At 32.5% G+C, this 16,178-nt stretch overlaps 1 protein-coding gene across 6 annotated transcripts in view; it reads right to left on the bottom strand.

Annotated features, from left to right (window-relative positions):
* LARP4 (La ribonucleoprotein 4) overlaps window positions 1-16,178 on the bottom strand; it is a 61,586-nt gene that overhangs the window by 43,851 nt on the left and 1,557 nt on the right. For 4 of the 6 annotated variants that reach the window (XM_032492795.1, XM_032492797.1, XM_032492799.1 and 1 more), the window contains exons 2-3: window positions 2,585-2,732; window positions 1,627-1,779 (exon numbers count right to left, since the gene is read on the bottom strand). In XM_032492795.1, the coding sequence (XP_032348686.1) occupies window positions 1,627-1,779; window positions 2,585-2,732 (301 nt within the window). Of the gene's footprint in view, window positions 1-1,626; window positions 1,780-2,584; window positions 2,733-8,174; window positions 8,224-16,178 lie in introns of all 6 variants that reach the window. The other 2 variants (XM_032492798.1, XM_032492796.1) reach the window with 2 other exon arrangements.

Genomic DNA, 16,178 nt, shown 5'->3' with positions numbered 1-16,178 from the left:
CAGTTTTGGGTTTTTTTTTATTCTTTTCTTGGTGGGAGGGGGAGGTAATTAGGTTTATTAATTTTTTTTAATGGAGGTACTGGGGATTGAATGCAGGACCCCATGCATGCTAAGCACATACTCCACCACTGAGCTATACCCTCCCCACCTTAAAACTACATATTTTATCAATTAATTAACAAATCATCATTAATACTAAAAACACCTGGCTACCATATTGTAAAACTACCCTAAATAATTAAAAAGTGTGATGACTACTTCTTCCTTTAATAAAAACTCAAAGAACAAAAGTAACAATAATTTAAATTTGAAGACAGGAACTAACTAAACCAAGTGGGTTATATATAGCTCCATATCTATATTATGGGTGGTAAATCCAATGTGAGTCACATTCCTTAAACTTCTATCTTTTAATACTCTTTTCATTCCTTGATTTTAGAGCACTATATATTCCTAGGAATAATGAAGGCACTCAAATGTCCAAAAGATCAGATCAACTCTCTAATAGCCCTCTATGCTTTCTGTTATTTAGACTCAGAACATGAGACTTTTTTTTCAGCACTCCAGTCTGGAAAACCATCAGTCTCTCATTAGAATCTTACACAAAACATTACAGGCTCAAAGCATATAATATGTCCTCTTCTTAAAAAGCATTAATGATTAAGTAGGCTAATTCCCTTTAAATACACAGACAATAGGATGTATGCAAAGATAAATTCTGTGCATGATTTTACCACTACTTTGTCTTACTACAAGATTCAAAGTGATACTAGATATTAATTTAATCTTATTAAAAATGAATATAAGCAGCATTCTATTTCTATGTAGTATGTGCAACCCCTCTAATACAAAAATTATTCACTCACATGTTGGTTAAATGAGGAATAAGTTAATTTAACCTTTCAATGTCATTATAGCAAACCTATTAAAATACCAACTGGTTTAAGAGAGGTGACAACTTCTCTTAAACCAACTCTATGTTCAAAGTAGCCAGTGGTTAGATATATTATGACAAGTAGGAAGTAAACCTAACCACTTTAAATTATTATACGGAAACATCTCCCTATTCCACTTCAGAAATCAACTTACAAGCTGACAGACCTAAGAAATCTAGTTCAGATATTTATATTAAATAAGGAAACTGAAGACAAAGGTTTATTTACTTTGACTAAAGTTAGAGAACTAAGCAGCAATAGAAGAGCCTACTTACACTTACTTTCCAAAAAAGCCCTTTTGAAATTAGAAAAATAAAGTTAGATAATCAGGGTCTATGGCCTATTTTTAGTTTCTTTTAAATTTCATCCATTTTAAATCCAAGCAACTTCTAATCCATGCTAATTAAATGAAAAAAAAAATCTCACAAGTTGAACTGTAGTAGAACTATGTTTTTAATACAACCCTTTTCTCAAAATTAATCCTTGCAATTTTACACTTACAAATGCATTTCACAGTGACAAAAGTGATGGAAAAATTGATAGAACTTGCACTGATCTCAATTAACAGACCAAAAAACTTGAACTCTTTGAAAAATTGTAATTTAGGTATCTTTTATCTAAGGGGAAGGGGAGGAGGGGAAAAGACTAGCATACTGCATTCTCATTTTACTAATAAAACCATAAAGTTTACCAGAAACGTCATATATTTGGTAATTTAGATCTTCTGGTCCTAAAATCATTCCATTGGTTGATTCTTCAATGCCTGCAGTATTTCTTGTGGTTTCACAAGATGAATACATTACTTCATATTCCTTACACATATCATCCGAAAGCTCTCTGTTACCTGTGTTAAAAAATATATATATCGAAAATAAACAGGAATTCTTTAAATCTTATCTTTTGGAACTCTGTGCACCTGTCTTCTATAATAAGATTTCAGAGAATTCTACGAGTTGGGAAAATGTCCACATGGTTTTAGAAAGAGTTCTCTTCCAAGGGAGATAAGATTGACCATTATGGATAAACTAAAATGATTAACGATAGCTAATTTATTTTATTTTTAAAAATTTATTTTCCTTTTTGAGGGGGAAGGATATAATTAAGTTTATTTATTTATTTTTAGAGAAGGTGCTAGGGATTGAACCCAGGACCTCCTACACGCTAGGCATGTGCTCTACACCACTTATGCTATACCCTCCCCCCTTACAAGAGCTTAAATTTAGATAATACTATCTATGTATCAGACAGCTTTGTGTACTTTATTCACTTAATTATTAGATAAGCCTATACCAAAATTCATTACTATTAATGTTTTACAGATGAAGGAAACAAGCACACAGAGGTTAAGTCATATGTCTAAGATCAGTGAGTAAACAGCATTGCCAATGATGGTATAGATCAAAACTAATTTAAAAAAAAATCGTTATTATAAATGGGTTAAATGCTGAACCCAAAGATACAACTACTGTTTGAAATTAGTGGCAACTCATTAATATTGGATAAGTAAGAATGGTATACAAACTTCATGTTAAATTTTAGAAATACATTTAATCAATAATCAAAGGAAGTACCCCCGAAGTTCTATAAACTGGTTTGGCCATATGTTTAACCAAAATGTGATTTGTTCTGATGAAATATTTAGGACTTACCCTCAGGATGAGACCCTGATGTAGCTGCTGTTTCATGCCAAGAGCTTTCAGTTTCATGAGTTACTGGAGTGGCATCAGTATTTCCTGGAGGTATTTCTTGCCAAACTTTGGCATTAGGATTTAAACCAGTTCCTTTAGATGTTACCTGCTAAATAATTAAAAGATCCAGTTGTAATACTTAAAATTCAACGCATTAAAATTACAAATCTAGATAAAAGACTTTCCCACTACTTAAATGTGAAGAAAATCCTGAATGATACTATGTAAGTTAATAATATTAAATAAGCACTATTTTAAAGTTTTTGGCTCAAATTGAAAATATAAATCTTTTAAGCAGATGAGCTTAAAATATCTATATATAAAATTCATCTACCTATACAATAAAAAAGTATCTCTATAAAATACTATTAATTTAGAAATACTGCTTTACCTCAACCTACTCACTATTCACAAATACAAAATTTATTAAAAGTATTCACATCTTTGACATCAGCTTGTGTTTGTATATCTAGAGCAAATTTTTGAGTTATCTAAAGCAGTTTTCCAGAGTATATAGTTTTTATTGCCATCTAAGCTGTGACAAAGACCTTTGAGCCTGAATGATTCTATAATTGGAAAAATTTCCCCCAAGTCAAAAACAGCATTCTGCCTTATCTTAGAATATACTCTCCCATTTGTCCTGAAAGTGTGCGTTCTTAATGTCTAAAACATAACTATTTAACACAGTACCATGTGAAGTGCCCTTCTATATACATCATCTAATCACAGACACACGTAAAGGTGAAAAGCAGAAATGGATCATGGGTTGGGGAGGAAAATATTTATTCAAAAGTTGAAGGAGAGGAAGAAAGCAAGATGCACAGATTTCTCTCACCACATTCAAGTAAACAGGGCTTGATCCTTCTCAAGTACATTAATGTCCCTCCAAAAATTTTACTCCCTTTCCAGAAAGTTACTTTTAATTGTCTTAGCCATTAGCTGAAGGCCCCTCCCCTGGATGGCAGGCATCAGAAGACAGATTCAAAGAGCAAGGAAGCTTATGATCTGTAGGTACTGGGAATTCGACTTTCATAAAAAATAACTGGCACACACTGAACCATTTATTAGGAGGTTGTCATGAATTCTGTGTACCTGCAGGGAGTTCTTACAACTGACCCTGGCTCACAGGGTTTTAAAAAACAAACAAACAAATAAACAAACAAAACCCCAGCCTTTAACACCAAGACTCAAATATAACCAACCAAAGCAGGACTGTGGGTAGGGAGAACTGCAGAGGCCCCAGAGAGCTGCTGAGAAGGCTCAGCTTCTGAGAGGCCTCACTGTACTTCCTGCAATTACATCCCATGAAATTCCCATGTACCCTTTTAATCTAACAAACTGATTTTTCACTTGAGTTTCTTTGAGTGAGTTTCCATACTGTACAATTAACATGACTAACATAACTTGTAAGTAAGAACCAAGGAAACATCATTTAATTACACTCTGCAGTTTGCCATATATCTTTGGACTGCTTCCTTTTATGAGCTGAAACCCAATTTAGAAAAAAGGAGAAAGCTCAGACACAATGTCCTCTTCCATATCAAGGTTCATTCATATCTTAGAAACAAGGGCGGAGCCCTGAAATGGTGGTGTTAGTGGATAGTATTTTATCACTGACACTGTTTAGAACTGCCAGGTATAGGATAATACAAACACCTGGCTTTTAGTCAGTTTTATTACTGTTTTTAAATTCTCTATAGACAATACACCGCCCCCCACCTCTTCACCAGGGCAGTAACCTCTCATCACTTTGCCTTCAGAGCTGATGGGACTGACAGAATGTAATCTGGGGATTGAGGTATAGCTTAATTTCTGACTGATGGCAGAAAATAACCGTGAAGAGTCCAGCCTTCCTGCCATGAGAACAGCATTTCATTTGATATTAAGCACTTCAATACAAGAGAATCTATGTATTTACATACTTACCCTCCCTCCCTTTCCTCAATTCTAGAGAATACTGGTTATGTCCCTACTCCCCCCACCCCCAAAAATGGCAAATAATAAAATTACAGCTCTCAGAAAGAAAAATCAAACTTCTGAATCTTGACAAATACAATGAAAGGGTAAAAAATCCATTTAATAAATAAGAGCTGTACATGAAAAAGATACAGCAAAGAAGCCATATACCTACCGGAAATATCCTTAACTTAAAGTTGCTATGCAGAGTTAGTATGTGGCTTTAGTAAAATAAAATAAGTAATAATTATTATCTAAACATATAATGGTTGAGGTTCTAGAATCACACTTGAATTCAAAACCCAGCTCTAACATTAACAATTGTGTGACTGTGAGGAAACTTCTTAACTCACCTGAGTCTCAATTTTCTCAACTATAAACAAAGGTAAGAATTTCTTATTTTAAGAACTAAGTAATAACACTTAAAAAGTAATTAACACTCAGTATAAATACTCCATATTCTTTTTTATAAAATATGTTGGTTTTGAATAGAAGGTAACTTGGCTGTCTCACTCTCAAAAGCATACTACACAAACACTAATGCATATCAAAATAATCGCAAGTTGAAAGTTAAATGTAAACTATTTTCATAGAAAATTAGCTCTGAAGAAACAAATACAAGCCACAAAGATAGCTGGATGACTACAGAACTATAAAACTGCAACAAAAAACTAAAAATAAAGACTGGGAAAATGAAATTCTAAAAAAAAAAAAATCCACATATACACACAAACAGGAAAATGAAGTACCATTTTACACTTATTAGATTAGCAAAGAACTTAAAAATAATTCCTATATTGGCATAAAATTTGCAAACTTATTCTTTACTGGAGACTATAAAGTGTTACGACTCATTCCCACATACTAGTATTATTTTTAAGAGCCAAGAAATGAAAATAACCCTAAGTCAAACAGCCAGAAAAAAAGGAAATCATGACACACTCACTAGATAAAGTGAGTTACACAGAGACTCAAATTTAAAAAGGTACATTACTACATGTATTAAATCTAAAGTAGTACTAATATTATCAAAGAAAAATTGTTATTTATTAAAATATCACACATAAAATATTGTAAGATGCACCCCAATTTTCAGAGAAGTTACAGTGTGCAACAATGTGCATCTTAGTGTTGATGAAATATGAAAAAATATCAAAATGGAAAATGCTTTCACACGATGGAGTGAGAAAACCCATAACCACTACAATAACCAAAGCAAACATGTTATGCAATTCTTTGGGCTAGGCACTGTACTGAATACTTTGTATCTATAACCTCTCCTAATTCTTAAAATAATCCATAATTACTAGTATTTCCTTTTTACAAGTTATCCTAGTATATAAGAAATAACCTATTCAATGAAAGACACACGTAACTGTAGACCAGCCACATACAGAATACCCTAGAGTCTTAAAACTAGATTGTATATAAAACTGATGAGATCTGGATAAGTTCTGTGGGCTGTACCAATATCAATATGCTTGTCTTTACACCATACTATAATTATGCAAGGTGTTACTACTGAAGAAATCTGGGCAGAAAAGTACATGGTACTGGCTATTGTAAGTCTTACATATCTATAAGAATTTAGGATCAGCTTGTTAGTTTCTATCCAAAACATCAGCTGTTATGGTAGGGACTGCATGGAATCTGTACATCAGTGTGGGAGTATTGCCATTTTAAAACATTGAGTCTTCTAATCCATGAATATGAAACGTCCCTCAGCAGTTTCTCTGAGCACTGTTTTACAGTTTTCACAGTGCAAGTATTTCACTTCTTTTGTTAAATGTATTCCTATTCTATTCTTTTTTAGCCTACTGTGAATGGAATTGTTCAATGAATTTCATTTTCAGGTTGTTTGTTGCTAATATATTTTGGGTTTTATCCTGCCACCTTGCTAAACTTGTTTACTATAGTAGGCTTTTTTTTAAAGTGGATTCCTTGGGATTTTTTTTACATACAGGATCATGTCATCTGCAAATAAAGACACTTCTACTTCCTCCATTCAAAAAAAAAAATGGGGGGGATACATGGTATCATCCTTTTAGGGGGCAATTCCTTGTGAATCTATAATTATTGAAAAATAAAGATTTAAAATAGAGGAAAAATATTGTAGAAGACATGGAAAACGTTCACATTTTGAATACATCTGGAAAAGTAATAGAGCAAATTGCTATCGTATTACAGAAATAACAATTCTGTGAAATAATTCACAAGCATAAAAAAAGTGGAAAAACTAAAAATGAGTGTTATTACTGGTTGTCTCAAAGCAGTACAATTTTTATTTTCATTTTTGTGCTTCTCTGTATTTTCCTACAATTAACATCTGTTACTTTTACAATCAGAAAATGTATGATAAAATATTTAAGATCCAAATTAAAGGACATCAATTGGGAAAATCATTCTTGGCAAGTGACATAAAAAGACTACTGTCTTCAGAGAAGAAAGCTTATAGAGCCTACCAAATGATAAAAAAGGAATATATGTGTGTATATGTATGACTGAAACATTATGCTGTACACCAGAAATTGACACAACATTGTAAACTGACTATACTTAAGAAAGAAAGAAAGAAAGAAAGAAAGAAAGAAAGAAAGAAAGAAAGAAAGAAAGAAAGAAAAGCAGATACAAGTAAAAAGACAATTTGTAGCAGAGTATCCGCAAAGTTAATAAACATGCAAAAACGTTCAATTACACTAGTCACTGAAAAAATGTAAACTAAATTATTTCACTTTAACCTGTATAGTTAATTTTCACAAATAAGAATGCCTGCTGCTGACAAGGATGCAGTAAACTGAGCAATACTAAAAACTGTCATAACCCTTTTGTAAAGGGACCGATATCAATATCAATATAAAAAACTTTAAAGACATTCACTATTTGGCCTACTACAGTGAATTTTATCCTAAGAGCTTCACACACAAGAATGCCCTTTATAGAATTACCTAACATAAAAAAAATTGGAAACTGAAAATGCTCATCAAAAAAAGTTGATGTGTTTTTCTATAATGAACAGTCTTTAAAATGACACAATAATGAATCTGACAAGTCAGTTTAACTAGAACAAAGGCTTATTTTTTCATTTAAATTTTGGATAACCATGTCTTTTGACTAAGGTGTAATATAGAACTCCATAAAAATCCTTCTCTCTCCCACAGAACTAGAAGGAAGCCCTTGAGGCTACACAGTTATATAAAACATCTATTAAAGGATGTAAATTGTCCAAGTGCTTGCTGAAACTATCTGCCAACATACACAAATGTAATATGTAAGCACCAGATACTTTCAAATCACACAAAAATATTCAAATTGTCAGTCTGAAAAACTGACAGATCAGTCAACACCTCTATTTCTAACAATATATGCCATCATTAAATAAGCCAAAAATAGTCCTCAACATTGGCCCATTTTATGACAGTTCCTATCTGGGTAGAGAGATAAATGAAAGGAAAAAAGAGAAACATCAATTTCTTGGCAACAGGATACTCTCATAAGAGAGCAGTTTTAAGGTAACAGAACCAAGAGTATGCAAAAAGTCACCATGAATATGGTGAAATCATCTCTTTGGTCATATATAACCATTTGGTTTACTTACCTATTTACTATCAGAACCAGAAATCCCATGCCACTTAACCCTACAAATGCTGAAAAACAGAAATAAAGTATATAAATTGATTAAACTTACTTGCCTCATGGCATGGCAACCATCCAGGTTTAATTTTTATATCTCCAATATTAAGAGGACCACCAAACTACTTAAGTACTTAAGCAAACAAACTAGGCACAAAACAAACACTTGTCATTTCACTGAGCATAAAAAAACTTCAGGATCCTACCAATAGATACTTAGGAGTATTATATGGAAAGTAAAAATGAAAATTAAACTGGGAATTTTTTACCCTTTCTGACAAAGAAGGTTAACTAACATTCATGAAACACTTAATTCATCTTCATAACAACTACAGTTAAATTGTATCATTCACATTTTGCAGATAAGGAAAAAAGTTACCTAGAGGTAAAGTAATCTGCCCAAGGTTGTATAGTTAATAAAGAAAAGAGCCAGGATTTGAAGCTAGGCAGTCTGGAGAGTCTGCCACTACACTATAGTGACTCTTAGCCACTATACTATAGTTATCTTACAGAAAATTTTAAGACAATTGGTTACATACTATTTAAGGAATATTATAAATCTCCTCACCAAGCCAAATAGTCCCTGGCCCCAGTTCTCCCTAGAATAGCTAATAATCCAGAAGAAATGAATATAGTAAATAGTCACCAGATAAGACCTAGAGTCCCCAGGGCAAAAGTCAATTCAGCTCTGTAATGATTTCGATCCTAGGGCCAGGGTACAGCTAATTTTCAGTTAAAAAAATATTCATGGTAGCTTATGCAATAAAATTTACCCCCTATTACAAAGAATTTATCCTAATCTGAGTTATTTTGTCTGCAACCTCCACAATGGCAATGACCCCTGCCTATGGTTTATTGTTCTCTAGGATCTTGAACAGTGACTAGCACACAGGAGACCAACAGTAAAATTTATATGCTGTATGAGAATTTCTTAAACTTTACCGTGTATAAGAATCATCTAGGGATGTTGATAAAATGGAGATTCTGATTCAGCAGTTCAGGATAGGACCAGAGAGTTTGTATCCTAACAAGCCACTGGGTTTACTGGGGCTCACACTTGAATAGTAAGGTAACTGGACCACCCTAAGTTATTTGGCCCAAGTTGTCAAGAATCAGGATTCATTTACTTCATACCTGGAAGAAAATCTTTAGTTTATTCATCAATAAAGCTATTACTATAACTGAATCGCTTTGCTGTACACCTGAAACTAACATTGTCAATCAAGGTGTTACTACTACACTTCAATAAAAAATAAAATAAAAAAAAGCTATTACTGTTGGTCATCTGGTATCAGAGGGAAAGACAAGACATATCCTCAAATTCTCACTACCTCAGTCAGAGGCAGCTGACGAGTACTTAAAAACAAAACAAAACAAAACAAAAATCTGAGGCGTCTATAGATTAGTGCCTTAACTTTTGGGGACTCATGGGTTGCTCTGAATACATAATCAAAATTAGACTTCTCCTTAGAAAGCTCTACATATGAAATTTATGAACCTTATTGCTAAATATTAAGAACCCTGTTAATATATGTCTAGCACTTAAGTAATTTAAATAGTCCTCAAACTACTAAGTCATTTTACTTCAAATTGGTCATCTGATAAAGCCAATAGCTAACTATAAAAAAGAACTAAAAAAACTCTCAAACAGCAATACTAAATATCAAAATAATCCCTTTCAACTATAAGTTAGTGTAGCTACTATGGAAAACAGTATGAAGATTTCTTAAAAAACTAAAAATAGAGATGCCATATGATCCAGCAATCCCACTCCTGGGTATATGTCCAGAAAAAACTCTAATTGGAAAAGATACATGCACCCCAATGTTCATAGCAGCACTATTTACAACAGCCAAGCCATGGAAGCAAACTAAATGTCTATTGACAGATGTCTGGATAAAGAAGATGTGATATATACAATGGAATACTACTCAGCCATAAAAAAGAATGAAATAATGCCATTTGCAGCAACATAGATGGACCTAGAGATTATCATACTAAGTGACATTAAGTCAGAAAGAGAAAGACAAGTATATGAAATCACTTATGTGGAATCTAAAATATGATACAAATGAACTTATCTATAAAACAGCAACAGACTCACAGACATAGAAAACAAACTTATGGTTCCCAAAGGGGAAAGTGGCAAGGGGATAGAGATAAATTAGGATCTGGGATTAACAGATACACACTACTATATATAAAATAGATAAACAACAAGGTCCTATTGTATAGCACAGGGAACTATATTCAATATCTTTTAATAACCTATAATGAAAAAGTATGAAAAAATACATGTACAGCTCAATCACTATGCTGTACACCAGAAACTAACACAACATTGTAGATCAACTATACTTCAGTAAGACATAAAAAAATTAAAAATAAAACAAAGGAAATAGCAGGCATAGATTAAGATGAGACATAAATAAACCAAACAAGACAGAATATAAAAAAAATTTTTTCAAAAAAGGGTTTCTTTTAATTCCTACTGTGTATAGTCAAGTCAGCAAACCATTTGTTACTTACAAATGAAAACGACCAGAAAACTGAAATGAGACTTATCTTTCATAAGTATATAAGAAAGCAGCAGCCCTCATATTTATTATGTACCAGATACTGTGTTTTACACTGCCAATTCTCTTAACAATCCTTTAAAATAGACAATAACAATATTATCACATATATTGCATTATCCTCAATTTACAAATGAGGAAACTGAGAAAGAGAGGTCAAACAACTCGCCCAAAGTTATACAATGAGAAAATGGCCTAACCTGAGTAAGCAGCCTGGACCTGGAGTCTATGTTTTTAACTACTCTTTTATGCAAACTTTTATATAAATGTTTCTTATCATTATTACTAACACTGCTCTATTTTTTTCCTTCCTCCAACTCAGAAGTATAGAATAGCCTTATTTCCTTTAGCTAGTAAACTGCAAGTTTTTGTTAATCCTATAAGTGTATATTTCCCATAGCTAATTCAACAACAAATATTTTAGTAGCAACTTAATAATTCTCTTGCTTTGTTAATGATATAGAAAAAAACTATCAAAAGCACACAGTGAATCTCTGACCTCTTCTGAAAAATTATCAGACAAACCAGGACATTTTTGAGAATAAAATAGGGTGAGACATCTGTTCCAGAAAACAGATGTACACTTTGTCCAGAACAAAATGGGAGGTGTGGTCACCCTACCTGCTTTGTAGTTTGCAGTCTCCACTGGTATGAAATACTGGCCAACTATGTACTACACAAACCCTGGATTACTCCTGACTTTTCTGCCCTGATACAGAAAATGCTTTTCTCTTCCCTCAGTAATATATAAACCAAGCAAACTTAATTCCTCATCCTTGGAATCTGACTTTATGTCTACAGTTCATATCACATTCCCATTAATATTCATGTGAAGTCTCCTCTGACCTCTGGCTTCCTTAGAGCCAGTCATGTAACACAGAGATTTTTCTGAACCAAAGATCGGTTCAAATGGTCTGACAAGGCAACAAACAAGAGAAGAAACATGAGTATGTGATATTCAAGTTTCTTTTTCTTACATTTACTTAAACTTATGTGTTAGAAAAAATATTTTTTGAAAAAAGCAAATATAAAGTGCCTATTTGCATTCTATCATTTGCATTTCTTTAAATCCCACATATACATGAGCCTGTATTTTAACAGACAGCAATCTTCATTCTTGTTTTAAAAGTTTTCACTTGCTCAATTAATAGAATACTCAAACTACAGAAAATTTAAAATAAGGTTAACTAATCTGTTTGGCTTACCGAGAATCAGAGCAAATTAGTAACAAGGCTAAGATTAGAAATCAAAGTTATATATCCTTTAAATCAGTCCTATCTCACAATTGTTTCTGCAATTAGCAGTGCTATTATCATGTAGTTTTAATAAACTTCCCAAATATTTAATATGTAAAAGCACAAATTTCAGTCATTTTGGAAGGCAATTACTTATATACTGGACAACTTATATCACAGTACACTTTCTGTGATGATCAAATGATAGTGTCTGTCAAGCCCTTAACTAGACTGTATTACAAACAAGGCTTACTACATAAATACCATGAACACAACCTCAACTGTCAGATGAAAGAAATATATATATATTTTAAAAAGTGTAAAAAGGTACAGCTCATCAGTGGTAGAGCACATGCTTAGCATGCACGAGGTCATGGGTTCAATCCCCAGTATCTCCACTGGGGGAAAAAAAATATATATATATATACACACACATATAAAACTGTCAGAATTATTCTCAAATTACAAATAGGAATTTGAAGCTCAAAAAAAGTTGTCACTTGCCTCAGGTCACACTGCCAACAAAAATTTATGTTTTCAAAAAGACTGGGAAACTCTCAAGAATTAAACTTCAAAGAAAACAAAATTTAAGCAAAACACAGAATATAGGAATAATAAGTTAAAATGCTATAAGCACTATCAGAGTTAAAGAGTCATTTTCTATTTTCACTTAAAGATATTCGAAGAGGAGGTTAAAAATCTTTTTTTAAGCCTTCACAATGATAGCTGGCTTAGTTTCTCAACTTCCTCTACTTTCCACTCCTCTGCAATAAATACACTGACCTCAGAAACAGTACGGTCAAAATTTAAGTTCCTATGTAGAAGACCAAAATTACAGGTTTGAAATGTTCATGTCTAGTACTAAGAATCAGTTCCATTAGCTGATAAGTAATATGGAGCTAGGAGATAGCCTGAACAAACCCTAAATGATACAAAATAGTTGAAAACTAGTATTTCTAGTTATTGGTTTTTCACATTCTAGTTATATAATTTGAAGCACCATGAGAAACTTTTATTTCTTTATGTTCACTTCTGAGCATTTTATTCCACTTTTCACACCTCAAAAATAATTTCTACTTCATTTGCAGTCCACTGTATCCGAAAATATTTTTATTTGACAATGTTTTCATTCATTTTTAAATTCTGCATCCAGCTTCAATAAATATTCTAAAATCTAATAGTTCAAAAACCACTCAGCAATTCACTTATTTACAATTCTCCTTGACAATCATTCACAATTCATTCAGGTACTTTCTTCTTCTAAATCATTTTTGAAAAATCATTTTCAGTCAGTGACTATCTAATAAATAATCATGTATTTATACAAAATTAAGCTAATGGGAAAAACTGATTACTGCACTTGGGGTAAAAGGTACAACACTACCCACAATTACTACAACATAAAATTAATGAAAAATTATCTTGTCAAATATTCTACTTATTTCAGACTCTAAGGCTAAACTAAAATTTAAAATGTTATCACCTAAGAAAGCAGAAAACTTTCGGGTGAGGGAAAGCCCAGTGGTAGAGTGCATGCCTAGCATGCATGAGGTCCTGGGTTCAATCCCCAGTACCTCCATTAAAAATAAATAAATAAATAAACCTAATTATCTCCACCCATTAAAAAAAAAAAAAGAGTGAAAAAGCAGAAAACTTTAGAAGTCAGATAAATTATTTTAAAAACTATGCAGCATTATGATGTACACCAGAAATTGACATCATAAACTGACTATACTTCAATAGAAAAAAAATTATGTAAGATCTGGAGGAAAGGGGAATGGGGATTTACTGTTTAATGTGTACAGAGTTTCAGTTTTTTTTGTTTTGTGTTATTTTTTAATGGAGGTACTGGGGATCGAATCCAGGGCCTCGAGCATGTGCTATACCACTGAACTATTTACTCCCACCCCTGAAGTTTCAGTTTTGCAAGATGAAGAGTTCTGGAGATGGATGGCGGTGATGGTTGCACAACAGTGTAAATGTACTTAATACCACTGAACTGTACATTTAAAAATAGTTAAGATGATACATTTTATGTTATGTGTATTTTGCCATAATTAAAAATAACTTTTAAAAATTATGAGTTATTAAACATCCTAGGGTGCATAAAAGTCACTGCTATCTAAACAAGTGATTATAAATATTCATTTTTAGGGAAAAACTCAAATAGAGACAGAAATCCAATTAAAAAATTGCCAAACAACTAGAGCAGACATAACTGGCTGAAAATACTGGAAGGGGGAAATGATCTGAAAAATGAATAAAATGTTAGCAACCATAAATATATGAGAAAATTGCAAACTGTCTCCTTGGTGCTCAAAAATTTAAATAACTCACTAGCAGCCAGAAGGGAGCACATTGCTGTTTCAAACTTACGGAATTTGTTGTGACAGAATTTGTTGGAACATATCTGACAATTTTTTTAATTATCCAAGCGTTTTTACCTCTTCCCAAAGAGGCAAACATTTTAAGTGTCTCCTTCAGAACAGAGTGAGAAAAAAACAATTAACTACTCAAGTCAATACAGCTGTTTGTAAGACCAAGTTAAAAAAAGTTACATCTAAGTTATTACTTAAAATAGGATTCCTTGTCTGCCTGTAGATTTCTACTGCAGAATAGCTAGGTAATTTAGAGTTCTAATTCCACCACCAATAATTACTAGCTGTATGACCTTGGGCAAGTTTCTTAAATTCTCTGTGCCTTAGTTTCTTTATCTCTAAAATAGAGATAATAATGCTACCTCTTAGGTTTGAGTAGATGTCTACATATGTACGCATGCAAAAATAAGCCTGACACCTAGTAAGCACAATACACGTGTACACCACTATTACAGTATTACTGTTATCATTACTATTATCTATGCCACTGCTTCCAGTTATAAACTAGTTAAGCTGGGGTCTCTCCAGAAAAATGCACATGAGTAAAAGATTCTGAACACAACTGCAGAGGACTCATGGAACCCAAATTAGAGAAGTCCTACCAAAAAAACTTAGAAAAAGTAAAGTGGTTATTAATGCTCCCTTGTGCTATGGACCTCTTCAGTAGTCCAATTAATCTATGAATTCTCATTTCAGAATGTTTCTCACTATATGAAATACATAGGACCACAAAATAAACCAATTACATTATAGTCATCAAAATATTTAAAAAATTTTAATTTAGTAATAAATGTGCTTCTTTACTAATGCATTAAATAACAAGTCTTTTTACATATAACAAGGAGTTATGAGCATAAACATTTCAAGATACCGGCAAAAACTGTAATATGATATGAAAACATTTCTCTTCTTGCATTCATTTCATTCGCATGAAATTTCAAGAATTTTTAATTCCTTTCAAGAATTTTTAATTCCTTTCAACTAGAAGCTAGTGAAAATAAACAGGCAATTTTTTTTTTGCCTCAACTAAGTTCACGAACTTCCTCAATTCTAACTAGGGATCAGAATAAGAACTCTTGGTTTAGGTAAAGGAAATGCAAAAATAAGTTTTGGAGTCTTGTGTTCCAGACTTCAGACTTTAGTCCCCACATTATTTACACCTGAATGACCTTAGACATCAAACCTCTGAGCTTTGGTCCCCTCATTTAAAATAATTCCTACATCAATGAGGTTACAAGGATTGAATATTAGTTAATAAAATGCCAAATGACCAGTGTGCTATTTTTCATTGATATTAATACCATACGATTAGACCAAGTATTTAGTTGACAGTTAATTTTCAATAAAATTCTTATGTGAAAAATTAAAGCTCACATACTGATTTAAATGGAAATATTAATTATACGTAACAGCTTTTTGAGAGCCATGATTTGGCAATAGAATGACCTGTATCTAAATCCTAATTACACTAGTTTTACTAATTTAACCTCTCCACCTCAGTTTTCTCATCTTTAAAACACTGTAATGTTGTTTTAGAAACAAGAGAAGATCTAACTTAAACACTCAATAAGTGAAACTATTATTAAAGTTCACATTTTTAACAAAGCCAAAGCAATCAATTCGTTAACTCAAAAGTTTATTTTGGAATCCATGTTGATATAAACAAACTTCACAGTCCTTTGCCTGGCAAAACACATATACATTTAAAATCCGCAGCATTTGCTAGGCATAACATTCCTAACACAAACCGGCACTGCTTGAAATCATATCCGATTTCTTA

The sequence above is a fragment of the Camelus ferus genome, chromosome 12 (genome assembly GCF_009834535.1).
Source record: "Camelus ferus isolate YT-003-E chromosome 12, BCGSAC_Cfer_1.0, whole genome shotgun sequence".
NCBI classification, from domain to species: Eukaryota; Metazoa; Chordata; class Mammalia; order Artiodactyla; family Camelidae; genus Camelus; species Camelus ferus.
The sequence above is the reverse complement of the archived record's forward strand: the minus strand, read 5'-3'. Positions and strand labels throughout refer to the sequence as shown.